General features: G+C 58.0%; 1 protein-coding gene across 6 annotated transcripts in view; it reads right to left on the bottom strand.

Moving 5' to 3' along the window:
- Positions 1 to 1,749: 1,749 nt before the first annotated feature.
- The window catches only part of GDPD5 (glycerophosphodiester phosphodiesterase domain containing 5), a 111,251-nt gene continuing 86,895 nt past the window's right edge, over positions 1,750 to 26,105 (bottom strand). For all 6 annotated transcript variants that reach the window (XM_048217335.2, XM_044390900.3, XM_057316690.1 and 3 more), the window contains 13 exons: positions 25,152 to 25,245; positions 24,475 to 24,534; positions 18,051 to 18,149; positions 17,648 to 17,741; positions 17,133 to 17,278; positions 12,614 to 12,696; positions 11,321 to 11,471; positions 10,578 to 10,796; positions 9,926 to 10,083; positions 9,539 to 9,686; positions 8,243 to 8,325; positions 5,398 to 5,510; positions 1,750 to 2,748 (listed from right to left, as the gene is read on the bottom strand). In XM_048217335.2, coding sequence (XP_048073292.1) covers positions 2,600 to 2,748; positions 5,398 to 5,510; positions 8,243 to 8,325; positions 9,539 to 9,686; positions 9,926 to 10,083; positions 10,578 to 10,796; positions 11,321 to 11,471; positions 12,614 to 12,696; positions 17,133 to 17,278; positions 17,648 to 17,741; positions 18,051 to 18,149; positions 24,475 to 24,534; positions 25,152 to 25,245 — 1,597 coding nt within the window. In that variant the 3' untranslated portion in view covers positions 1,750 to 2,599. The remainder of the gene's footprint in view (positions 2,749 to 5,397; positions 5,511 to 8,242; positions 8,326 to 9,538; positions 9,687 to 9,925; positions 10,084 to 10,577; positions 10,797 to 11,320; positions 11,472 to 12,613; positions 12,697 to 17,132; positions 17,279 to 17,647; positions 17,742 to 18,050; positions 18,150 to 24,474; positions 24,535 to 25,151; positions 25,246 to 26,105) is intronic.

The raw sequence follows: 26,105 nt of genomic DNA, 5'->3' as shown, positions 1-26,105 counted from the left end.
GCACTTGGGGTCTTGTCCCGGAACCGCCACGACTCGGCATGCAGCCCTAGACAGATCACTGCCCATCCCTTGGCCCCGCTCTCCGTCTCGGCAGAACCCAGGCTCGCAGTTCCTGCCCTGCCTCATCTTATTGGGCTGCTGTGACACTCAGAGGTTTGGCAGTGAAAGCCATGTGCCGTGTGGAGTCCATGAGGCCTGGGCGCTGCAGGAACGTGGCCTGGCCAGCTCGGGCAGGCTGAGTTTGTGGAAGGAGCTGTGATGGGGTCACTGTGATGCTGGCCAAGTGTGTGTCCTGAGGTCTGGGGGCAGGTTCTGTTTCGTGTACCCCACGCCAGGGGATGGTATATGTCTCTTCTCCCTAAAAAAGGAGTGTGTGTTGCTGTCAAAGGACAGGAAAGGTTTGGGCCCCTTTATTTCTGTACTTGGGAAGGAAGGCCCTGGAGCAGGTGGAGGGCGGGGGCGGCACCCCTGAGGTCCACGGAAGGAGGGAAGAAGTGGGAAGGGAAGGGGCCCTGTCTCTGGTTTTCCTATGAACAGGGCAGTCTGTCTGTCCTCCACAGACAAGGGGAGAATGTGGGGATGGCATCAGGAAGGCGGGGTTCTCAGTAACTCTTCAGGTCAAGGGACAGGAGCCAGCACTGACCACAGGTTGCAAGCTCCGCTGAGGGTGGAGAGAGGACTGGCTCCCTGCCTGCCCAGCTAGGGGATGGCCTCCATCCTCCCTCCATTGTTTGGGGTGAGGGGAGGCAGCTAGACTGGTGGGTACGGTCTAGGGCCCTGGTAGAGTGGGATGCTAACTAGCTGTCCCACTCAGAACTCCCAGCCCCCTCTGCCTGCTCCTGAAGGCTCTGGGATGTCTCACATTGCCCAGGTGTGGCCACGAGCCTGGAATATTCTGGCCTGGGCCACTGATGGGACAGGGAAGCGCTGCAATGAAAGGTCAAATCCACTTTCCTGGATGGGTCTGCCAGAGGCTGGAGAGGTTACTGGGGCATTTTGGGTAGAGCAGTGTGCCCCATCGCTGATCCGGCCATTCAGGATTTCCCTTACACTTCATGCCCAGGGAGAGGTGGGAGTTGACCTCTGCCCCAGGAAGGGATGCACTTGACAGATGTTCAGTAGGAGGAAAGGAGGGTGAATCCCCTCAGTTCCCAGAGGGCAGTCCAGAAGGTTAATGTGGGGGGCCCAGTCTGGATTCCAGTATTTGAGAGGGGTTTCTTTTCCTTTCCTCCAAGAAGGTGCCAGAGTTGCTCAGACCCCAAGAATTCTATCCAGAAGACCCCTGTTTGTAGAAGAGATATATCCCTTGGCTCCTAGGAAAAACCTCAGAAAGCCTCCATATGGCTGTGAGGGGACCTGCCAGTTCCACCACCCAGCCCTGCATCAGACCCAGGCGGCCTCCCCATCGGCCTTGCCACTCTGGCTGGTTATGGAGGCATGCATACACTCCGGGGTCAGAGCTTGGCCGGGCTTCTGGCTTTGTCCGTTCTAAGCTGTGTAGCTTTGGATGTCATCTTACCACTCCAGGACCACCTCCCCCCACCACAATATGGGGGTACTGGTCCCCAACCCTAGGGCTGTTAAGGAAGTCCCAGTGTCCTGGTGATGCTGGCTAGGGGCCCAAGCACCCTGCGCTCTTCCATTCATTTCTGAGAATGCTTCCTCCTCAAATCATTGGCCCAAAATTGAATCCCAAACCCAGCAAACTCTCTCCCTACCCTCCCACAGACCATTCAGAGACAACACACGTCAAGATGGCAGCTTTAATCGTATTGGCCAAGGCCCTCAGGCTCACTCTGCCGTAGGCCTCCTTGGCCATATGCCCCCCCTTGGCTTTGCCTAGAACACTCTTCCCACGTGGCCACTGTGCTGTGGCCACTGATGTGGAAACCTGAGGTTGTATCAGTCTGTGGATCTGCCGGGCCTCTGCACCACTCTGCCCTGCAGGCCTGCTGGACACTTAGGTAAGGGGTAGAAGCAGCCTTAAGCCTGCTCTTCCGGCACCTCCAGCTGCTCCTGGGGCAGGGCCAGTGGTGGTAGGAGGCCGGTCGGAGAGGAGTGTCTCCACCACTGCAGCAGGCTTTCCTCCTGGGCTGAAAATCCTTGTGCTTTTGAGACTGACATGAAGAACAGAGCTGCTGGGGGCAGAGGCCCAGCCCAGGCCCTCAAGGCAGGAGACATGCAGAGAAGTCGGTTGCCTCTGAGAATAGACAGGAGGATGGACACACACGGGCACACGTGGACATCCACATTCTTGGCTGCCACAGGGGGCATGGCATAGCCCAGTGACTCAGCAAAGCTTCCAGATCAGGATATAAGGGAAGGCCTCCAGAGGAAGACCAGGCCCTGGGCCCCAAACTTTCCAGAAGGAGCCCCAGGCCTGCAGGGGCATCTGCGAGGCTGGAGTTCTGACCTAAGTGGGCCTCAGGAGAGAGGGGAGCCCCCTTCAAGGGAGGCCGTGGCTGACAGAGGGCTGGAGCGAACAAGGTGGCTGTGGAGCCAGCTCCCAGCGCACTCCCAGTCCAGACATGCTTCTGCCAGCTCTCTCGGGTTCCCTGGCCTCCACATCGGGCACAGGCTGGGCCAGACCAGTCTTCAGCTAGCGCCCGCTCCGGTCTGCGAGAGTCCTGGTGCGGCGGCCACCGCCTCGGTTATCCATAGGGGTGGGAGCGTTGTTGGCGTACGTGTCATAACTGTTGTCTGAACATACAGAGAGCTCATCGGAGACCTCCATGCCATCGCTGATCTCTGTGGGGCCAGAGGGAGGCAGAGTGTGAGTGGGGAGAAGAGGGGTCAATGCGGATGGCTGGCAGACGCAGTGGGAAGGGTAGCCAGCAGCAAGTCCTGGTCAGGCACTTAGAGGCTGATGAAATCACTGGGTTCAGGTTTGCTGTTGAGGTTGGCATTCAAGGCCCTCCTTGGACTCTGCAAACACTCTGGCCGCACCTCAGTCTACTCTCCCCTGGAATTCTACCTTCCAGCCACAGAAAACCATCTGCACCCTCCTAATCTTGGTGCCCATGCGTTTACTGTACTCAGGGCCTTTGTACACACTGGCCCCTCTCCTGGGAGTGACCACCCTATCAACACTTCCTTTCCTTAAAATCTGGCTCCATTTTTCTTATCTCTGTTATTACCGACTCCTAAAAGCCTCCCCTGACCTTGCACCTCCCAGCCCCCCAAGCTGGGATGGGGACTCCTCGTGGCCACCCTAGCCCCTGCTTCCCCCCGCCCCATCACCTCCTGTTCTGTCACTATCTGTGGCCCCCACCAGCTGGAATACTTCAAGCACAGGGGTGAGGTCCGGGCATCTGTGTCCCACTCTCTGGCACAGCACTGGACGTACACCAGAGGCTCAGAAAAGGTCTGCTGAGTGGAGCTGAGCCCACCCCGAGGGGACTCGGGGTGCCTTGGTGAGGCTGAGGGTCTCTGGAAAGGACTTTCCAACCTGGAGTGGGCAGGTTGGGGTGAGGACTGTGGCTGGCTCCTCAGAGTCCGTACTCAGAAGGTGCTCGATGAATGGCATTTGGCACTGAAGGAGAGGTGGGAGCCTGGAGGCGCAGAACCTGCCGGGCCTAGGGGCTGCCCTCTTCCTTTCCATTCATTCTCCCTGCCTCTTCTGACTTCTCTGGGCCAGGCTGTAGGAGCCTGGGCACCCCAGGTGCCTTCGATTGGCCCCTCCTTCCAGGAGCTCCCCAGTGTGGCTCAAGGGCTGCGGGCACCAGGGGAGGCGCTCCAACCCAGCCCCCGGCGCTCAGGGAAGGCTCCCTTTGAGCCAAGGCAGGAGGAATGCGAGGGCCCCACAGGCAAGAATCTCTGAATCCTAAGCACCTAAAACAGTGCCTGGCGTTCAGCTGTTGAAGGGACGAGTTAAATAAAGGAGAGAATGAATGAGTGGCTGTTCACAGAATCCTGAGAACCAGCCCCCAAACCAGTCACCCCCACGGGGGTCTTGTTCATTCAGACAGTGCTCACCGAGCGTCCCTCCGGGCCAGGCGTGGGGCTAGCCCTCAAGCACCCTGTGAAGGGGGCCAGTCCCTTTTACACGCGAGGAGTCTGACCCCGATGTGCTCTGGGTCACATATCTAGTTGGGGATAGAGCTGGGATTTGAACCCCAGCCCATCTGGCTCCTAGATATCCCTCAAATCTCTCCTCTCCTCTGTGTTCCCATATCCAGTCTCTCCCCTGAGTTACTGGTTTCTTTGCCTCCAGCTTCCCCCTCTCGTCACCGTCCACACTTGTTATAGATGGAATTGTGCTGTCCCCCAAATTCATAGGTTGAAGTCCTAACCTCCAGTACTTGCAGAATGTGACTTTGAGAATAAGGTTGTTGCGGATGTTAATTGGTTAAGACGAAGTCATTAAGGTGAGCCCTAGTCCAATATGCCTGGTGTCCTTATAAAGAGGGGAAATTTGGACCGGAGATGCTAACTGGGAGAATGCCACGTCAACACAAAGATGGCCATCTGCAGGTCAAGGAGAGAGGCCTGCCTGACCAGATCCTTCTCCCATGGCCCTCAGAATAAACCAACCCTGCTAATACCTTGATTTGGGACCTCTAGCCTCCAGAACTGAGACAAGAAATTTCTGTTGTTTAAGCGACCCGGTTTGTGGTGCTTGTTACAGCCCTACTGTAACAAGGACAAGTCTGCCCATGACCCTACCCTGTTTTCAAAGTGAAGCCCAAGTTCCTGACCATACACTCGAGGCCCGAGTGCCTCCCTAGTGCCATCCTGGGGTGAGCGAGCGCAAGGCCACCCCTCATGCCATATGGAATGACGGATAGTTCTTGGTACCCCAGTAAGCCATGCCCCCTCACTATCTGAACACCTGCTCTCCCTGCCTGAATTCCCTTCCTTTCCTCTGCTTGGTCAGCCCTCACCTCAAACCCATCACCCAGGCCCCTCCTATGCATCTTTCCCATTCCAGCTAGGTCACCTTGCAAAGTGGGCCCCAGGACCCTCACTGCTGACCACTCTTCTCTGCACCCCACTCTGGCTCAGCACGCCTGCTAGAGCTCTAGCGGCACCGGGTTGTCTATGCGTTTGTTTATACAGCGGCCTCCTCCATCAGACTGGGAATGCCAACAGGGGCTGGCAGCCAGCGGGAGTGAAAGATCTATATTTATGGTGTATAAACTAGGCAAAGGGAGGTGAGCCTTAAAAGCAGCCCCCCCCCCGCATGTCACCCCTGTCCACCACCCATGGGGCTGACAGCTGATCTGGAGTTGATGACAGCATGTGGAGGGCGCATGTGAAACTGGGTGGGTAGATGTATGTCCGTGCTGTGTCCCTGCCTGTATGCGTTGCTTGCAGATGCGTGTACACACCCTCGCGTGCACGTGAGGGTAGAGATAACTGAGCCCACGGCCTGCCTCAACTTGCAGCGCTGCCCACCTGAGAAGATGAGCTTCTCCTTCATGATGCTGACATCCCGGCTGGTCCGGTGCACCGCAGCACTCAGCATGATCTGCTCGGGGTTGTAGCTCCGAATGCCACCCAGGCGCCACCTGCAGAGATGGCCCACGGGCACAGGTCCTTTCCCACCCTTCCTTGGAGCAGGGATCCTGCCCAGTCCCAGAGCCTGTCTGGATTTGGCCTGAGGGACCAGCAGGACTCTTGTCTGACTACAGATGGGGAAGCAGAGGCCCAGACAAAGGCAGAGCTAGGGCTTGAATCGGAGCCTCCTGACTCTCAGCCAGGCTCTCCGGCCTCCCTCTTGTCCCCGGAATCTGAGCTCAGGTCCCTCTGCCCCGGAGATGGTTTGTTTGGGGTTGGTGAGTTGTGTTTCAGGTGCCCACAGTTGCACACGGACTCTGAATGGGACAAATTGGGGGGGAGCTTAGGCATGACTCTGACACCCACTGTGGGGTACACCCCAATCTCAGAGAGTCCCAGCTGTTGTATCCTCCATTTCCCACATTGGGGCCAGGCTGAGTGAAACCAGTGGGGAGAGCCCAGAGGGGAAGTGAAAGAGGGGAGGGAGGGCGGGGGAGCCTGTGGGGGCCTTGTCTTCGCAGGGTCAGAGGCAAGGGTGTCAGAGTGACGTGGGCAGGCCAGAGGCTGCTCTGCTCCCACAGCCCTGGAAGAGTGGCCTCTTTGCTTGTGGGGAGGCAGGGAACAAAGGGAAACGGCTGAGCAAGAGGTGGGGCTGTCCAGGGCGGTCAAGGGCCAGCAGAGCTGGGGACCTGGGGTCCTGTGCCCAGCCCAGGGCAGTGTTTGCTACTGCAGTCCCCTCACCCAGCCTCAAGTCCCTGGTCTCCGAACTTAACACTTTTCCTACGAACTAGACGGATTCACTGGACCCCACCCCCACTCCCACCGAGAAAAGCAGGGGTCAGCTTGGAAACAAGAACCCAACCCCCCAGGCACTGAGCCCTGCTGGGGTGGGGGGCGGGGAGCCCAGACACCATGAGAAATCAGTTGTTTCCAGATGGCGTCAGCACAGCAGAAATGGACAGACGGATGGACAGGCAGGTGGGTGGATGAAAAAAGCAGACAGGGGAAAGCAAGAAGCAGAGGGGAAGGCAGCCTGTGCTCTGGCTGGGTTGGCTGCCCTACATGCGCTCGAGGACAGCGACTGGGTCTCTGATTTGTCACAGTGTCCCTGGCACCAACCTCAGTGCCTGCTGTGGGGCAGGTGCCCAGAGCATTTGTTGAGTGTAGGAGTGGAGGGAGGGGGCCTGCAGGGAATGGTCTCCCTCAGGGTCCCCTCCTCTGTCAGTCCTCTCCTGACCCCCAGGGAGACCATGTCACGGGCCTGGCGTGTCCATCCCAGTATCTGGGCCACCTCAGCTGCCACCTCAGCTGCCCCTCAGCACCCTGGAGCTCCGAGGGTGAAGGCCTGGCTCCTTGCTGGGGGCCTAGCCCAGCAGCAGCGCATGGAGGCGTCTGCTGATGGAGAGGATGAAGGAAGGACCGGTACATGTCCCTTCGCTGGGCTCCGTCCCTCTGCCAGGGAGCAGTTTGTGAAGCTGTCTAAACAGAAGGGCCCAAGGTGGGGCTTGGGTCCACAGGACTTGGGACTCATGCTGGAAATTCACAGTAAACCCAAGAGGAAGGAGTCAGGCCAGGGTCTGTGCAGCCAGGTACATCTAGGACAGGAAGCTCAACCCCTGTGGGGTTCCCCCAGGGGAAAGCAGGGAGGCTGTGTAAGGCCGGAGGGGTAGGTGGGAGTCAGAAACAAAGAGTGAGAGACATGAGAGCCACACAGAAAGATAAGCAGCGATTTGAGAGGCAGAGGCCAGGAGGAGACACCAAGAGATGGGAAGGGAGAGACAGAACTTGGTGGGGTTGCACGGGGCAGTGGTGAAGGCCCCTGCGAGTGCCGGCCTTGGGAGGGGTGGCCAGGCACAGTCCCTTCCCAGAGGGAGCCGCTTTGGTGCTGAGAGGCCAGGTCAGCAACCTGCGAGGAAGCACGGGCTTCCGTCCACAGAAACAGCGAGGAGGACCAGAGGGCGGGGCGCACACATGGCGAGATGGGGAGAGAAGGAGAGCGGGGGCAGCAGGGGGCATCAGGCGAGGGGAGGTGTCTGGGAGGGTGACCCGCGAGGGACCCTGACCCAGGCACAGGCGTGGTGCACGGCAGGTTTTCGGATGGAACTGGAGAAAGCGATGGCGAGGAAGAGGGAGAAAGAGGAACAGGAGAGGAAGACCACACCAGAATTACCTGATCAAGTGATAGCTGTGAGATGCCAGAGTGCAGCAGAGAGGGGGGTGGGGAGAGAGAGGAGGGACATGCGCCGGATCAGAGCGGTGAGTGACAGAGAGAGAACGTCAGTCAGGAATCAAACAGCCCGTTGTTTGTGGCTGCATCGGGGCCCCTAGCTGGCCCTAAACCCTCCCCCGGACCAACCCCACTTCCCCACTGCACCGCCGTCCCAGCTGCTACCCTGACAGGTAGGAGGGCTCCAGCATGGCACACCCGAGTGCCGAGTGTTGGTGACAGCCCAGGCCTTGGGGAACGGGTGAGGGCACAAGCCGGAGAGGAGCCCAAACCCGCCAGAGTCCACACAGCAAGTCATGGCAGAGCCTGGCTCTGGGCTCCCGGCTGGGTGCTCGTTCCAGAAGCCACTGAGCTCTGGCTGAGGACGATGGGCTGGGGGGCCTGCCGGGCAGTCCTTCTACCCTGAACAGGCTGCCTCGTCAGGGCTTCTCCTGGCCCAGGGCTCAGGAGGAGGTTCGACTGGCTGGGGCAGGGGCTGGGCTTGTGGGGCGCGCAAGGGGGTCAGAGCCTACTCACTTCTGTAGCACGAAGATGCCAGTGATGAGTGTGAAGGAGATCAGGTCCGCGGTGACCCACATGAGACAGTACTCGTTTGGGGGCTGTGGACAGATGGCCCGTGGCCAGTTTTCAGTCATGGCCGGTCCATATCGGAGCTGCAGACTGAGGGTCCGTGGGCAGGAGGACCCCACGTCACCATCAGGGAAGGGCTAGGGACGACCTAGAGGGGGCTTCGGGGCTCGGGGCCTTGACACTGTATGTTATAGGAGTAGAGGCTCAGCACTGTGGGCCTGTGTGTGTAGGATAAAAGATGGGGCAGTCAGGGTAGAGGTGGCGTGTGTTAATAAGCCTGGAGGGAGGGTTTGTGTGCTAAGCGGGCTCCGAGCAGAAGGTGAGTAAATGGAAGGCACACAGCTGAATGTGAAGGTGTAATCCACGAGCAGGTATGCAGGGGTGTGTGTGGAGAGGCGTACAGCAGCTGTGTGGGTGTAAAAGTACGCGTGTCACCGTAGGGTGTGGAGCGCAAGGGCTCCCCCTCCAGGGGCCAGGGAGGACAAAGCCTCTAGTGTGGCCAGGCCTCCGGGGCCCTGGACCTCAGGGAAACTGGAGGAGGGACAGGGCTGCGCCAGGAGTCCTTGCTGTCGGTCAGCTCCTGTGACCCGAAAATTCGAGTGTGCTCATTGCTGCTGCTGCTGGTCAGTAGGTCACTTCACCTTGTTCCAAGCACAGCCCTTGCAGCTGTGCAAGGACAGCGGGCAGGTGGCCGGACACACCATCCAAAACCTAGATCCGATTCAGTGACCCTGACACTGTTGCAGCCATAACAAGACCCCTGGACTGGCTGTCACATCCTCAGCGGGGTGCTCAAGGGCGCCCTGAGCCCCAAGTAGCAGAGCTGGGACTGGAGCTCAGGCCGGCCAGCAGGTCCGTGATCAGCCAGGTAAAAACTGGTTTTATTTGCTCTATTCTCAGAACAGCATTTAATGTCCCCTATCCTTGTTCTGTTGTTACTCTTTTTCTAAGGCCTTCCGCTTCTTTAAAACAAAACATAACCCCCAAAACACAAACCCCAAGTAGTACTTTACTCCTCTGGGGCCCTTAAGTGATGTTTCTCACTTGGGCTGGCCCAGGTTCTTCCCACCCCCCAGCACCTTCATGCAGACCCCAGAGGCCACGAAAAGCCGCCTCAGGCACTGCTCCCCACCCTTGAGACCTCACAGAGTCCCGAGCACGGAGCCTGCCCCCCACCCTGTGCCAAGGCTCTCTCTGCACACCCCCAGGTACCGTCTGCCCCCCAATAATTCCCCAACTCACCATGATCCAGAGGGGGGAAGGCACCTGGGACAGGGCGTGGGAGTTGTCGGAGGTGACAGAGGGGACCCCTGCGCACCACAGCAGGGAGAAGAGCCACGGCGTGTTGACCGTGTAGAGGTTCACGCTCAGGTTCCAGGACGCGTAGTCCCTGCAGGGCAGGCGGACAGAGGCTGTCAGCCCTCGGAGTGGGGCCTCGGGCCCAGCTGGGACGCGTCTGGAGCATGTCCCCCTTTAGAAACTGCTCTCCTCCAACGGTCCCTGGAGAAAGGACTCTCCATCCCAGAGGACCAAGCTCAGACGAAACCCACATCTGCCCGGTGCTCTCAGCCTCTACTCTTTGACCCCCGAGCCAGCGCGTCCGGCCCCCGCGTGAGCCGGGCCGGGCACCTGAGCTCCTGGCGGGACAGCTGAGTGTAACGCAGGTTCAGCCTCTGGATGTGGCCTCTCCGCAGGCTGGCGGCCGCCTCCTTGGAGCCCGACGTCTGCTGGAAGCCAGGAGCCACCTTGCGCACGAAGGGCCTCTGCCGGTTAGGCAGCCACATGACCTGCGGGCAGGAGGGGGCAGCCTCAGATTTCTCTTCGGTCACCTGGGGTTACATGTCTAGCTCCCCAAAGCCCCTGGAAGGGTTAAAAGCGATGGGACAGGGCACACAGGCCTGCGTGTGATAATCACCGACAGGGGACAACGTGGTCCGGCCAAGGCTATGAAATTGCTCTCCCGTCACAAGACTGATAACCCACGTTACTCCGTAGCTGGCCACCGGTCCGTGTGCTGCCGTCAAGTGGTTTCGAATTTCTCTGATCTCCAAGTATTACACCACAAGGGTGCGGAAATAGCAGCGTTCAGAGAACCTGCTGCCGCCCTCTGTCCATTTTAAAGGACTTTCTTGTTTCCCTCTCGCCCCCAGGATGACGCTGCCGTCAGGAAGGCGAGGGTCACGCCACCGCCTCCCTCCGCGTGCGGAGGCTGAGGTCCCCACGGGCAGGTGTGGCGCGTCCGTGCTGGGGGCCGGCTCTGGACCGGCAGGCGGGCCCTCACCTGGTGCTGGGGGAAGCCGGAGCGCAGCAGGGCCTCGAGCGTGACGTTGAGGAAGCTGCCGCGGTATGGGTGCTCCCGAGGCGGGTCCCGCAGGTTGAGCAGCAGCGTGGCGTTGCCCTTGGCCAGCTCCAGGAGCTCTGCCAGGCTGCAGATGGACTGGTTCTGCGCTTCCCTGCGGTCGGAGGGCGACAAGGAGCTGGCCGTCCAGAAGGGATCCGTCTGTAGCGAGAGGGTACGCACGGCTACCTCACCAGCCACCGAGCCCAGAGCCCCCAGCTGCCAGCGCCCGCTGGTGTGCGGGGCAGGCCGACTGACGGCTGCGGCCCCGTGGGCAGTCTCGGGGACCCCAACCCCAACTTCCCCATGCCACCCGTTTCCTGAAGGTCATTTGCTTGGAACTTCTCCCAGACTCCAGCACATTTCTCCTTTAGTAGCATTTCAGACCAGGAATCGATGTCCGTCTAGAGCTTGACAGAGTTCAGTTTTTACCTGTTCACTATTATCATCACCGTCACCTCCTCCCGATGGGGAGAACAGAGCCAGAATAAGCAGTGGCGGCCGCAACATCCGGCTCCAGTGGCAGGAGCCGGCGCAGGCCACTAAGTGGCCGCTAGCCACTAGTGGCTGTGGGTCACTGATGCTAGGGGACTGGGGGCCCTCTGAGCTGCTGGCCACCCCGTCTCACTCCGTGCGGTCCCTGCCTGTGTTTGCCGTGCCTCGGGCTGGGACGGGTGCAGCCAGACCTTCAGAAACCACCGGCCGGCGTTGAGCCTCTGCAGGGCGGTCCAGTTCAGCATGGAGGCGGGCCTGCGGGCCAGCTCCGGGAACTCCTCCTCCACGTTGGTGGTTCGCCGCAGGGTGTTGTCATGCATGAGGAAGGGCACGCCATCCAGGCTGCGGGAAAGTGGGACCCCCAAGTCACTGTCCACCCAGGTCCCTCACCTGCCTGCCAAGGATCCCGCCCCCAACACCCATACACTCCTTCCCACCCACTTACACCGACCCCCATGGGACCCAAGCAGGCTTTGCTCCTCTCTGGGCCGCAGGCTCCCTGTGTGCACGGGGAGGACAAAGGGGGACTCCGCCTGGCTCTCTGTGAGGGTGAGAGGGGGTAGGGACTGCTGAAGAGGGAGGGCTGGGCCTGTTAGCAACCATAGCAGATAGGTGCTGCTTCATTTGATAATGGGGAAACTGAGGCTGGGAGAGGGAAGTACCTAGCTCAAGCCCACTAACCCAGGAAGTGGTAGAACCTTAGAACCCAGTTCATGTGACGCCATAATAGGACAGGACAAATGCAGGCCCCTTGGACACATTCCCCTTACCACCATCCTGGTCTACCCCACTGGGGCTGCTAGTAGCCCATGTGGTATCATGTGAAACGTTAAGGGGCCCATGTGCCCCTTCCTCAAGGCATTTTACCACCATCTGCTAGAAAGTGACGAACACACGGTTCTGTGATAGCTACCCTGGGAATGATGGGTTATCTAACAGTGATGTCTACACTTGGAACCTCCCATGCGTGGTGCCCGTATTCACGCACTACACCGCCTGTGTAAACAGACGTCACGGCCCCGCCTCTTTCCCCTTCTCAGAGGTAATCTGTTGTGAGATTGGTACGAATAGATACTTTTAAAATCTACATGTTGAGAACACAGAAATCATTTTATGTGGCCTTCGAATTAAAAGATAATTGACATCACAGTGACTCTGTCGCTCTGCAGTGTGCGTATTTCACTTATCCGTGTTCGAGCCCCGTCTTGCTGAGCCATGTAGATCTAGTCTTTCCTTCACCTGGAGCTGTGGCAGGCCTCCAGGTCCCGCTCCCCCACCCCTGCTTGAACCAAGAGCATCTAGTCATTTCCCTATTTTATAGCCTGGCATTTGGCACAGACAGGGTGTGGGCCCTGCAGTGGATAATCCAAGCTTTGGCCCTCCCATGTCTGAGGCTCTGGGACCCAGGGTTCCTCCAGCAGAGTCCCGGATGTGGATGTGGCAGGGGTGAGGGGTGTCGTGGTCCTCCCAACCCCCACACCTACCTGATGGTGACATCAGCCTGTAGCCCATACAGCTTCTGTTCCAGGGCCTTCCGGAAGGACATCAGCGTGTGCTCTGGGGCCAGCTGGGCAGGAGGGGAGAGCCAAGATTTAGCTGATGTATACCTCCCCAGCCAGTGTAGAACCTTCCGTGTTGGGAGGCTGCAGTAGGCCTGGTTCTAGTTCCCACTCTTCCAGGCAGTAGCTTTGGGACCCTGGGCACCCACACAGCTCCCCTGAGGCTCGGTTTCCTCATCTGTTAATCATGCCTGCCTTACAGGTTTTTTTGGGGAGGGGGTGGGGAGGCAGGGGTGGTTAGCGTTGATGTATATAAAAGCGAGGGCTTTTATACAGTCCTCTGCCTTGTGGCAGTCTTGGGCTGGGGCTGCAAGCTCGTTATACCCTGGGTCTGGGTGAGATCCCCGAGGGAGAGGAGAAGGTATGCAGGACGGCAGAGTTTCCACAGGGAGCCCAGTTTTCTCATCTATACAGACATGAGACCATCCCCTAGACTGTTACATGGATTAAAAGCCCCCAACATGTTGCCTGATACGCAGGAAGTGCTTAATAAGTAACTATTAATCCTATCGCATACACATCAGGTCCTGCTTCTAGTCTTGGCCCTGCCATAAACTAGCTCTGTGACCATCAGAGCATCTTTTTCTCCCATGAAACTCCATTTCCCCATTTTCCCTTTGGGGGCTGCATATTCAGTGTTTTCCAAATTCACTGGGTCCTTCCAGTTGGGAGAGTCAGAGTTCCAAGTCTCCCTCCCTTGCTCTCTGGTCTGAAGACTCTGTCATACCCTCTGCCACCACTGGGGGTCACCACCACACCAAGGGTTGGGCTAGGACTCAGCGCAGTGTGGGCTGGAAGAGGAAGGGAGGTCTGGCAGTGAAGGGATGGGCTGCGAGGGATTCCTATGGCTGATCTCATTCCCTCACACTCGTGCCCATCGTCTCTCCCTCTGGCCATGCCGCTCCCACACATCCCCTTCCTCTGGGAGGCAGCCTGGCACGGCAAGGGCTGTGGGGCTGAGAAGAAACGATTCCCATGTCCTGCTCACCTCCTCTGCACCCTGGCTTCTCTAGCTATGAACAGGCTAGTGGTATCAAGCTCATAGGTGAGATAAGAGACAGCAGCAGTCTCTATAACTGAGTTCCTTTCTTCCCCTTGCCCTGGGGCAGAGTGCTTTGGGGGACGTGGCTCCCTTCTCCCAGTCAGGTGGGCGGTGTGAGGCCCCACCCAGAGGCAGGACAGGGCCACAGAGGGATTAGAGACAGGCGAAGACTCAGTGGGGTTCCTGCCTGTCTCGCCTCTACATGTCCTGTGGCCAGGCCTCTCACAGGTGACCACCTAAGAGGTGCCACAGCTCCCTTGTGGGCTGAGGCTGCAGAACGTAGACTGTGGGGAGACACAAAGGAGCACAGCAGGGGCTACAAAGACCCTTGGGGAGCCGAGAAGTGATGGGGAAGGGCAGAGGCTTTATAAACGCAGGTCTCCCTGGGGTAGGTGCTGGCCTCTTGGAGAAAGAGCCATGGAAACCTAGCCCTCCCTGGCCAGCCTGGGGACCCCAGGAGGGCTCCAGGAAGCACAGAGGATCTCAGGGCGAATTCTTAATCCCTACCTGCCTCAGGCCTAAGCCCAAGTGGCATTCTGAGTGTGTATGGGAGGGACGGCTGTCACAAGGGCAGGCCACTGTGGTTCAGAGTTCCAGCGCTGGCGTTAGTCTGACCAAACGTTAAAGAGCACACACACACACACACACACACACACAGGTGCACCCATATAGGAGCCATATCCCCAAGGGCACACGGACACCGTCTCCGAGACAGCAGTGTGCACTTGGGCTTGTCGCACACACATGTGTGGCTCCAGAGGCCGTGATACACGCAGGTGTGGACACCGATACACGTGCAGCCACCGTGACACCCGGGGGCTGTGCCAGACACGCGGGCCAGCCCCTCAGCAGCCACCTCGAGGACGCAATCAGCCAGATGCACAACGTGGGACATTCTGCAGGACAAATGACTCAGTTTCTTTGACAAATAAACAGCATATGGGAAAAAGGGAGGGGGACTGCTATATACCGAAAGATGCTTGGAAGACATGTCAGCCAGATGCACCAAGTGGACCCCATTCGGATCCTGATTTTTAACAACTCAACTATAAAAAGGTATCTTTGAGATAACAAAGGAAGACTAAACATGGATTCAACATTAGATAATATTAAAAAATTATTAATTTGGTTGGGTGTAACAGCAGCATTGTAGATGTCATTATATTAGAACAAAAAAAGTCTTATGGATTAGAGATATATCCTGAAATATGTGTGGGCAAAACGATATGATGTCTGGACGTCTGGGATTTGCTTTAAAATACCACAGCAGAGGGGTGCCTGGCTGCCTCAGTCTATGGAGCATGCAGCTTTTTTTTTTTTTTTAAGATTTTATTTATTTTTGAGAGAGAGAGAGAATGCGTGCACCAGAGCATTGTGAGGGAGGAACAGAGGGAGAGAAAGAGGGAGAGAACCCCAAGCAGACTCCATGCCGAGGGTAGAGGGTAGCCCAGCCTGGGGCTTGATCCCGCGACGCATGAGATCATGACCTGAGCCAAAACCGAGAGTCCGGTGCTCAACCGACTGAGCCGCCCAGGTGCCCTAGGCATGCAGCTCTTGATCTCGGGTCCAGAGTTTGAACCTAATGTTGGGTGTAGAGATTGCTTAAATAAATAAACTTTTAAAAAAATCTTAAAATAGGAGCGCCTGGGTGGTGCAGTCAGTTGAGCATCTGACTCTTGGTTTCAGCTCAGGTCGTGATCTTGGGGTTGTGGGATCGAGCCCCGCATCTGGCTCCACATTCAGTGCCGTGTCTGTTTGGGATTCTCTCTCCCTCTGTCCCTCTTCCTTGTGCTCTCTCTCTAAAATAAATAAATCTTTTTTAAAAATCTTAAAAATAAAATATTGCAGCAGAAAAGAAAAGGAGACAGATGAAACAAGAACGGCAAGAGTACTGACATGTTGAAGGTGGTCTTGGAGTCATTATACTATTCTTCGTTCTAGGATTCCTTATACCATTCTTGCAACTTCTATGAATAATCGAAATTTTTCCTACTAAAAAATGATCCATGCTGGGGCCACCCTTGGCTTAGCACCACCCCTTCAGCGCACAAGTTTGTCCCCTGGCCTCCAGGGCAGGCGGGGTGGGTAATCTGGGTCCTGGACGGACGAGGTGCTGTCATCTTGGGCCCCACCCACCTGCAGAGGCTGTATTTCTAAGTTATACTCATGAGAGTTTGCGGCATAAGGCTCAGAGGGGACTGGTGACCCCCCGAGACACACAGGCAACATTGGGTAAAACTGGACCCCAAATCCAGATTCCAGACTCCAAAGCCATGGCCTTTCCAGTTGGTTTCCTCCAGGAGGTGCTGGGACTAGCAAAGGGTATGTTGGGAGGGCACCAGGGTCCAGCTTGGGCACAGGTGTCTGAATCTTATCTAGAAAATGGGCACAGGGAGTAGGGAAGAACCTAACGGTGATTCACAGCCCCATCAGACTCAACACCTCCTTTTACAAGTTACTTTGTGAGGCCACCTTGACTACCCTGAAATTCAATGCCATCATGGCACTCTTAATCACTACAGAAACCAAGAAAAAGCTCTCACGAAGTCCTCGAGCGCCCCCTGGAGGTTGGAAGTGGTACTGCCTCTGCTAAGAACACAAGTTCAAGGGGTTCTTGGAGAAGGAACCTCTGGTCCAGAGAAGGGAGAGGGCCTGCCCCAGAAAGCAGGAATGTCTACCTCTTACTTTCTGTGCACCAGGCTCATATCTGGGCACTTCACACGTGCTAAGTCCTGCTTCACATGGCCCACCGGCGCAGACACTCATTAGCCCAGGACACAAGATGAGGAAACCAGCACAGAGCAGACAGGGATTGGTCCAGGCTCCCACAGCCGCCAAAAGGCCGAGGGAGCATGGCTCTGAAGCCATCTTCTCAAGTGGAAGGTCTCCTGTGGGGTCACAGGACTCTGACTTCTTCTTCTCCAGTTCAACCCCATTCAGCTACCTTCCCTTTAGCAGTGGGCTCTGAGCCGCACCAGTCCCCTCCGCCCCCCACAGTCTGGAAGGTGCTTCTGCTGCCTCTTGCATCCCAGGGCCCTGCTGTTCTCCCCACACCTGGCACCTCTCTCTCCTGGGCTTTCCCAACCCACAACTGGCCGGGTCTGGTCCCGGCCTGAAGCCCTCCTGCATCTTTCTAGGGCCCTCAGGATAAAAGTTAAATCTTTTTAGCAAGATGCCTTCAGGACACTTCAGGATTCAGTCCCATCTAAGCTCCCCAGTGTTTCCACCAGTTCTTCCCAGATACCCTCCAAAATGGCTAAAGATTATTGCTATTACTACACTATGCTTATTATATCCCTTTCCCTACAAGGTCCTCTCTACAAGGAGATAGGTCTTGGCCTGTCTCTCCCAGAATGGCAGTTCCACCCCACCCTGCTGTTAGGACCCTCAGGTGGCACTCACCATGGGGGCGCCGCGGTGGCCGATGAGGGCTGGCTTGGGGCCCAGGTCCTTTTTGTCCATGATGCAGGGAGAGGAGATGGTGAGAGGCGCCAGGTAGAAGGCAAACACCATGGCGAAGAAGGTACAGAGAATGGCCATCTGGGAGGCTGCAGACATGGGCCGTGAGTGAGGCTGCCTGGTGAGCCCTGTGGCTCCCAGATGCCCACCCATGAACCCTTGGCAGGTTGGGGGTGGGGGGGTGCTGGACCTCTCTTCCCTCCACCTGTCAGGACCCAGATGCTCTGCGGGGACTCTGCACCACGGGCAGCCCCCATTCTCGCTGGGAAGGTGAGCTTGACTTCAAACTCCCACACAGACAGGTGCACAGAGGAGGAAACATGCAGGGCTGACCGGGGCTGCAGCCCTCAGTGGAACCCCCACGCTGAGAGCGACACCTTATCCCCAGGCCATCTAGGTGAGGTCCAAGTGAGGGCAGGACAAGCCGGTTTGGGTACTCGGAAGGCAGTCATACTTACAGGACCGTTCAGCCCGGGCGAACTGTCCCGCCACGATCCAGGAGAGCGCGGTGATGGCGGCCAGGGCCCCCACGTGCAGGAATGGTGCTGTGCCCTTGTGTGTGGGAAGGGGCGAGAGGGACCATTGGCTCCCAGCCACGCCCACACCCTCTGGTCACCAACATCCTGACAGCCTGTCTCTACCCATGGAGCAGGCAACTCTGTCTCCATTTTTCCATGGAGGAAACTTGGGGTGCAGAAACCCCGAGCTGTAGCCCCCCACCCGGCTCTGACTGGCTAAGTGACCTAGACCGCTCTCTGCCCCCTCTGGGCCTTTGGAGAGACGTGAGCGACAAAAAGCCTGCCTGGTCTGGAAGGTGCTGCGGAGGCAGCTGCCCAGCACCCCACGTCCCCCACCACTCACCTGCAGGGAGATCAGCAGCACCTCCCACTCGTCCTCCCACAGCTGGGCCACGGCCGACATGGCCACCACCGTGGACACCAGGATGACCACCAGCCCTATCTGGAAGGGGAAGAGTCAGCAGACAGAGGGTCAGAGCGGATGTGCCCAGACAGCCCGAGTGTCCCCGCTATGTCAGAGAGAGGGGGGCAGAGGCAGCGGGAGAGGCTGACAGACGGACACAGGGAGGAATGGAGAGTGCAGGAGAGACCCACGAAGCAGGGAGGTGGGGAAGCGGGAAAGAGGCACGACTGAAAGAGAGCCAGAGATGGCTGGAAAGGGACAGTGAGGGACAGAGGCAGGAGGAGGCAGGCGGACCTCAAGAGAATAGAAAGGAGGCTGGAGAGAAGGTGGGAGGAAGCCGGGGGAGGTGGCCCAGGGTTCAGCCCCACCGAGGGCGTGAGGAAGGAAGACACTCGGCCAGTGGGGACCTCTCCCGGGCCCACCTGGTCACGTTAAAGGCCTCTCCTAGCCCTGCCAGCAGCCCTTGGGGTGAAGGGTGCCTTGTCCAGGCCACGGGGGCAGAAGGCTGCGGAGCCAGGTCCCCTGCAAGAGCGGGTAGCCCCCAAGGTTGAAGCAAGCAGAAGCGAGGGGGGGTTCTGCCCCACCGTCCCGCTACCCAGGCCTGCTCCCAGCACCCCCCTCCGAGCTTCCAGCTTCTACTGTGTGTGTGTGGGGGGGGGGGTTCCTACTGAGCTGCCTCCTGGAGAAAGCAAGGAGCGTGACTCCCAGGGAGACGAGATAGAACCTCTACAGGACAGACAGCTTCGGGGTAGATGCGATGCAAGGTGCTCCCCCAAAACTAAGTGAAGCCTGGTTTCTGACTACTCAGCCCCCAGCCCCCCACCTCAACGCCTCCCCCACTCCAGCCACCTTCCCCTCACTGCCAAGCCTGGCACCTTAATGCTCAGGTCACACCTCTCCCCCCAACCGCCCCCCTCCGTAAGGGGCCAGTCAAGGCCACCACGCCCTGCCCCGCTGCTGCTGCAAGCTGTCTCCCCACTGCCCCCCTTCTCTTCCTGCGGTGCCTTTTCTAGAGGCAGCAGCCTTCTGCGAGCCCCCCCCCCACCCAGCTGAACGGGCTCGGGTGGTGAGGGCAGCAAGCGCTCGGTCCCCCTTCGTTCCCTGCCAGGCAGGGAAGATTCGTTCTTGCCTGGGATCAAGTTTTCCTTTGGAGGTTTGTCATTCCAGCCCATCAGCCTGGAAAAGAGTGTTCCCGTAATACGAGGCAGTAATAAGGCTGAGATGGTGGGGGCCTTCATGGGCTGTAACAGACTGGCGGGGGGGACACGAGAAGGGGAGAGACACGGGTAGACAGAGGGCCTGTGTGCCCGGGGCAGGGGAGAGATGTTCGGCTTTCCTCGTGTTTATTCTTCAAACGTCCCAGGTGAGGACATGATCAGCTTGATTTGACACGCCGGGAAACGGCTCAGCAGAAGGGCTTGCTTGCCGTGCAGCTCTGGGGGGGGGGGCAGATCCCGAAGCAAGCTCCCTCCTGCCTGTCTCAGAGGTCCTGCTCTTTCTGGGACGTCACCCGGCAGTGGAGGGGGGCCAAGGAGTGTGCTCGCCGTCCCTGTCCCTGAGAATCCCCCCTCCACACACGGGCTCCCTGCCCCCCCTCCCACCGCTGCCCCCTCCAGGCAGGCCCTGGGCACAGCAAAGGTCTCTGAAGGGTTGCTTCTGACAGTCTTACTACATTTAACTGCTAGTGGAAAGACGTGCAATAACACCAATTTCCCATAATCCTAACGCAGTTGAAATTGTTATTCTCTCCGAGTCTTGCCGTTGCTGTCGTGGCAACCATGGCTCTCAGCAGTGTTACTGCGGCATTCAGTGTCTGTGGGGTCCCCCCACCCCGTCTCCTGAAGCCACAATAACAGCACCGATGCCCAGCATGACCACTGTTGCTCAAATCTGACCGGAAAGGATAGAGCCCACCCAGAAGGCCCGGCGACGGCCCGTTCTGCTCCTGTGAAAGTGGTCTTGGGTGTTCTGCACAGGTGGCTGTGGCTTGCGGGGACAGCGGGAGGGACGGAGGGCACAGGCAGCCCGTCCGTGCAGCGAGGGGCTGCAAGACAGCCTTGCGGAGGGGCCGCGCGGCGGCCTCACGGGGCGGCTGCATGCGGGGCTCTGCGGGGCTCTGCAGTCCACATGGCCCATGGTTGGCCAGGGTGCGGGGCCCCAGACGTCCCACCCTTCCGTCAGACCCCAGCTCTGCGGCCCTATGGGAGAGGCTAGTCTGCTGGGCTGCGCAACGGGAAGAGTGAGTGTCCGCCTGAAAGGGGTGTGGGGCCGAGGGGGAGAGAGGTGGCGTGCTAGTAAGCACGGTGGTTGGCACCCAGGTAGTAAACGCCTCCTGGATGTTAGTGGTAGAGTTTGAAAAAGCGGCCAGAATCCCGAATGAACGCGACTATGACCAGCAGTAAACGACATGCCGTGTGGACAGTGCCGAGGACACGATGGCCACGGCGACCGCAATGAGCCGCGCCTGGCACGAGTGTGCCTTCCTGAGCTGCAGCTGGACGGACGGGGCCAGACACCAGGAAGCACCGGGGAGCCCGGGCTGGTTGTGTGTGGGGAAGTCCGAATCCCCAGGGAGTGCTGCTGGAGGGAACGTGGTGGGATGGCACCCAGAGGCGCTGCGGGGGCCTCGCTGGGGGCAGAAGCACAGAACCGGCCCCAGCTCACTCGGTAACTGGTGGTGGGGTGTGCGGTGCCCCATCCTCCTCCCTGGGCCGCAGCTCAGGTCACTAGCGGATGCCTCCTCCAGGCAGGCCCCGGGCTGGGGGCTGCTGCCGCTGTGCGCAGAGGAGTCAGGCGAGGCCACAGATGGGGGCAGTGGGGTCTGACCGGTGCCAGGACGGGGAACAGCCTGAGGAGGTGGGATCTGTGATCCAAGCCCCTCACAGCAGTGGGCCGAGCCGACTCTGGAGTGGTGGGTGGGGTGAGAAGGGGGGCACCTCAGGGAAAGGGCCTCCTGCTTACTGGCAAGCCCCAAGCACACTTCGACCTTCTTACCTTCTGGGCCCCTGGACTTGGCTCCTGTTTCTGGGAAACAGAACCTTTGGGAGGACCGGGGAGGAAGGGGGAAGGTCCCCAAGTGGACACCCAGATTTGCTCACAGTACCCTGCCCGCCCCAAATGGCTCCCTCTCCGCACCATCCTGGGCGCCTCTGTCCTGTGGCCCGCCCTACTCATGACCCCGGGGAACCAGAGACTCTCAAAATAAAGATACTGATTAAAACCTCAAACTGTTGTAGGTAAAGCAGTACAACACTGGCATGAGATCAGAGAGATAAGTGGAAGGAAGTAAAAAGCTCAGAAACAGATCTTTTTTTTTTTTTTTTTTTTTTTTTTTAAGTAGGCTCCTTGCCCAGCGTGGAGCCCATTGTGGGGCCTGAACTCACGACCCTGAGACCAAGACCTGAGCCAAGATCAAGAGTCAGGTGCTTAGCTGACTGAGCCACCCAGGCGCCCCCAGATCTAAATACACTAAAAAAATTAGTCTAATATAAAAAGTGTCATCTCAAATTAGAGGGAAGGAATGGATTACTGAACAGAGAGTCGGGACCTGGGAAGCCATCTAAAAAAGAACAAAGATCACACTATGCCCCCACATAAATTCTAGAAAGACAAAAAAGGTAAATGTTAAAAAAAAAAAAAAGTAAAAACCTACAGTTACCAAGTGATAACGGCAGAGAGATTTTTTCTGGGAAAGACTTTTCTAAGTCTGACACAAACCCCGGGAGACATCAAAGAGTTGACACATTCACACCCTGAGGAATAAAAAAGTTCTTATGGCAAAAATACAAGCCCAGTTGAGAGATGAATTAGGAAGAATTATTTGCAGCTCATCAGCCAAAGGGCTAATTTTCCGAATCTCTAAAGCACTCCTGCACATTAATAAGCAAAAAGCAAATCCCATTGCAAAAAGGACAAAAAAAGAGGACGAGACCGTTTACAAAAAAGAAAATGTAAAGGACTCCAGCACGTGGAAGACGGTGAGTCGAACTCCGAGTCGAACTCATCGAGAGGGAAATGTGCCTTAAACTAGCGGCATCTTCCCCCGTCGGATTGGCCAAAGTCAAGAAATCGGTGACCGCTTTCTGGCGAGGGCGTTACTTATGCCCAGACTGTGGGGCGTGGATCGGTGGCACTGGTCAAGGAGGCTACGTGGCAAGAACGAGTGAAAGTGACGCTCTTTACCGCACACTTCCCCGCCCAGCCCGCCGCCACGCTGTGCTGGCAACGAAATGAGCACGCGGGGATGTCAGGGAGCCCCATCAGCCACGGGGACCAGGGATGAGCGGGTGGGGCCGGGGCGAGGGGTGGACGCCGATGGCGACGCTCTCAGTGCACGAAGGGCAAGGAGCCCTGGTTTTGCCAAGGTGCAGAAGAGGGAGCAGGCTAGTACTTGTGGGGAAAGGAGGCGAATAGGAAATGTGCATGTATATTTGCACGCACTTAAAATATCTCTGGGAAGATAGCAGGGAGATTTACATTGCATACTTTGTAGTTCCTTTTTAATTTTGAACCGTGTCAATGTATCAGATGGTCAAACATTGGTTAAAACAGAAAGAATAGGAGTCTTTAGAATCTTAGAATCAAGTGACAGAATCTTTGCAGCAGAACAGCAGAATTTCCCGCCCCTGCTTCAATCCTCCCAGCCCCCAGGAACTCCCTCCCTCCCCGTGCAGCAGGTCCAGCTACAGATCAGCTCTGCCTAGAAAGACCTTGCTCACGCTGAGATCTCGCGGGAGGGGACCGAAGGGAGAGGAAGGCAGGACTGGCGCCCCCGGAGCTGGCCGTGGTGCGCCTGAAGGGATCTGATCCTTCCAGCCCCAGGGGACGACTCCCTGTACTGATCTGCTACCCGGGCTGGCTCCGTGCCTCCGAAGGCCTCTCCACCAGGATCAAGCAGGTGCGACCTGGCCTGCTGAGAAGCAGGCATGAGCCCAAGGAGGTGACCACAGTGGCCCCATCTGGCGCACCGGCTGGGACCGTTCTTTCAAGTGTCAGCTGCCCGGCCGGGAGAAGAAAGTGCCTCGTGGGGGGACTTCAGAAGCCCGGAGGAGACCTCAGGATAGAGTGACAGGCAGGAGGAAGGGGGGAAGGCTGCCGGTAGGTCTTCACTCCTCTCAGACTTCAGTCCCCTGGGTCTGACTCCCCAGCACCTGACCTTGGAGGGCCCCTGGATGCCCACTGGCCCCTGCCACTCTGCCCAGCCCCAGCTCCTTGCCCCCCACCCTTCTTCTGGTTCCTGCCCCTCGTCCCCCTTCTAGCAGGAAGTGAGCCCCTCCCCTTGTCACTCTGCACCCTTCTCACGGGCTCATGGGTACTTCTGTACATTTCTGCCCCTTCCAAAACAGCATGCTCACTCCGACCTCTGGGAAAAAAGAAATGCCCAGCCTCCCTCCAAGGCCCACGTGCTCTGGGGAACCAGGGGCTCTCGATCCGCTTTGTGCCACACCCCATGCCCACTGACACCCCAGCAAGGGCAGGCATCGGCCACATACATTCAGCAACCACGCGTGCAATGAACCACGCAAGCGCTGAGGCTCGGAATGTGTGTAGGGGCCCAGTCCTGAGCGGGGCGCTGGGGGCACGGAGGTGGGCAAAGCCAATCTGGCCTGCAAGGAGCTCCCAGATGGGGAAACGGGTGGGGGAGCCAGGCGGAAGAGGACAGCACAGCCGCTCAGGACTGTGGCGGGGGAGCCCGCCAGGGCCGGGGGATCTTGAATAGCCTGTGGTAGGGGAGGCGAACCAAGGAAGGAGTCCCAAGGAGAAGAAAGGGAGGGCCAGAGCGAAGAGGTAAGGCGGAGAAGAGGCAGCGGTGCTGGGAGGGCCTGGGCTGTCTCGTACTGCAGCAGCTGAGGTGACCGTCCCATACAGCAGTTGGGAGGTGTTGGCGTCGGGGAGGTGGGGTCACCCTGGGAGCAAGGGGAGTGGTGGGAAGGGCTCTGAGTTGGGAGTCACATCAGCGGGCTGAGTTTCACAATGGGGGCTCATGGAAGAACGAGGAGGGGAGGGGGCTGCGGCTGTGACCTGTGCTGGCCAGTCAGCGGCTACGGAGCTAGGATCTTATTAAGTGGGAGACCCTGGGCAACTTTCTTAACCTCGCTGAACCTCAGTTTTCCCAATTGCAAGATGGGATGATAGCACTACCCACATCACAGGGCTACCGTGAGGGTCCAACGGGTTAGCAGAGGCCAGCGTATGAGAGCGGGTGCGGAGCGAGTACTCCGGTAGCTGCTGGAACAACTGTCGCGGTGACCCAGAGGGAGAATGGCCTCCTTCCGAGGAGCAGGGACGGGGCGTCCAAGCTCTTCCCCTGCTGCTGGGCCTGCAGCCCCGTCTCCCTCCCCCCAGCCCCGCGGAGGCGCCTTACCTTGTGCAGCCAGTGCAGGCTCATCTGCTGCCCCACGGCGATGTGACATAGTGCCAGGACCTGCAGCAGGGACCCGCAGGGGACGGTCAGGGGCCACGTGTGACCTGAAGGTTTCTGCTCGTTCCCAGACACCCTGCTGCCCACTGCTGCTCTGGGCCTGGCTCGGAGCCGTCAACAAACCCTCCATGGGAATGCCCCGGCCCAAGCCTGGCCACCTCCCAGATGATTCTAGGCCTCTAGGCTCCTCCTCCTCTATTTCTCCCTCGAGAGCTCACTGGGCCCTGCTGCACTTGGGTTGCCCAGTGAGTGTGTTGGGGGTTCGAGGCCCTAGGATTCTGAAGCCAACTTGGGCCCAGTCCCCTGAGAGCCCCCAGTCCAGCATGGGGACTGACCCGTCTGAGGGAGTAGAGAATTGGGAGCAGGAACCAAAGCAGAAGCTTCTGGAAGAGACAGTCTACAGTGGGCCCTAACAGCAAGATGGCTCTCACTGGGTCAGGAGGAAAACGTTCCAGGATGGGGCAAGAGCAAGATGACCTCCCACCTTAAAGGAGACCAAGCCATAACGGTGCAGGAGGCTGAGCGGCCCTGGGAAAAGCCAGCTTCCCCCTTTTCGACCAGGGTGGCTCTCCCTCCCCCTCGGAGCAGGGCCGCCCGCCCTCCGGGACAGCCCCACGTACCAGGAGGCCCGCGATGTAGGTGAAGGCCGCAGCGGTGGTCACGAGGATGGGCACGGACCAGTCGCTCCAGTAGCCCATGTGGTTGTAGAGGTACCTGCCGGGAGGGGAAGACGTCAGACCCGCACCCGGAGCTTCCCCGGGGCCCACGGGCCGTCCGCTCTCACAGCCAGACTCAGCGACCAGGCCCGGCACCGCTCAGCAACGCCGTCACGGTTTCCATGCTCCCCAGGCAGGCCTGTCCGGGGCTCACGGCGGACACCCGGGCAGGCCACGAGGCATAAAGAAGAAAACAACAATTCACCGTAATTCTACAGCCCAGAAGGAACCATCACCAAGACTCTGCAGGTGGTCCTTCCGGTGGGTTTCTCCTGGTTTTATGTATTTGTAGACCAGCAAAGCCAGGAGCCTGCCACGTCCAGCACGTGCTCAGCTTGGTTTCGGAGGGGGGCGCAGAGGGTTCCAATCCCCACTCTGCCTCTTACTGGCCTGCAGGACCCTGCAGAGGGGACAGGCTTCCCTGAGTCCAGGATGCCACTGACTCTGACATTCATCTCCATTTCGATGCTAAAATGTGAAAATTTGGGGGTCCTAGGATTGATCAGCTGTCATCCCTGACTTCTCTGAGCCTCCATTTCTTCTTCTATAGGACAGAGAGAACAAAGTGCCCTTCACAGGGCTTGCTGAGCACGAAGTGAGACAAGGCACATGGTAAGCACTCAATCAATTCTGTTCTCGTTATTAACGCAAGAATTTACTGATGTCAGTAAAAATCCCAAGGAAACGGGCCTTTCGAACAGCCATGTGGTCTGCTGAATTAATGTGCCATATGTAGCCAACTTTCTACTAATGAAAACAGTTTCCAATGATTCACTCTTATAAATGAACACAAAAAAGGAAATTTTGCACATAGCTTTCTGTGTTATTATTTTCTTAGGATAGGCTCCTACAAATAGA

The sequence above is a fragment of the Ursus arctos genome, unplaced genomic scaffold, assembly GCF_023065955.2.
Source record: "Ursus arctos isolate Adak ecotype North America unplaced genomic scaffold, UrsArc2.0 scaffold_22, whole genome shotgun sequence".
Classification (NCBI taxonomy): domain Eukaryota; kingdom Metazoa; phylum Chordata; class Mammalia; order Carnivora; family Ursidae; genus Ursus; species Ursus arctos.
This window is presented reverse-complemented; position numbering and strand designations above follow the sequence as displayed.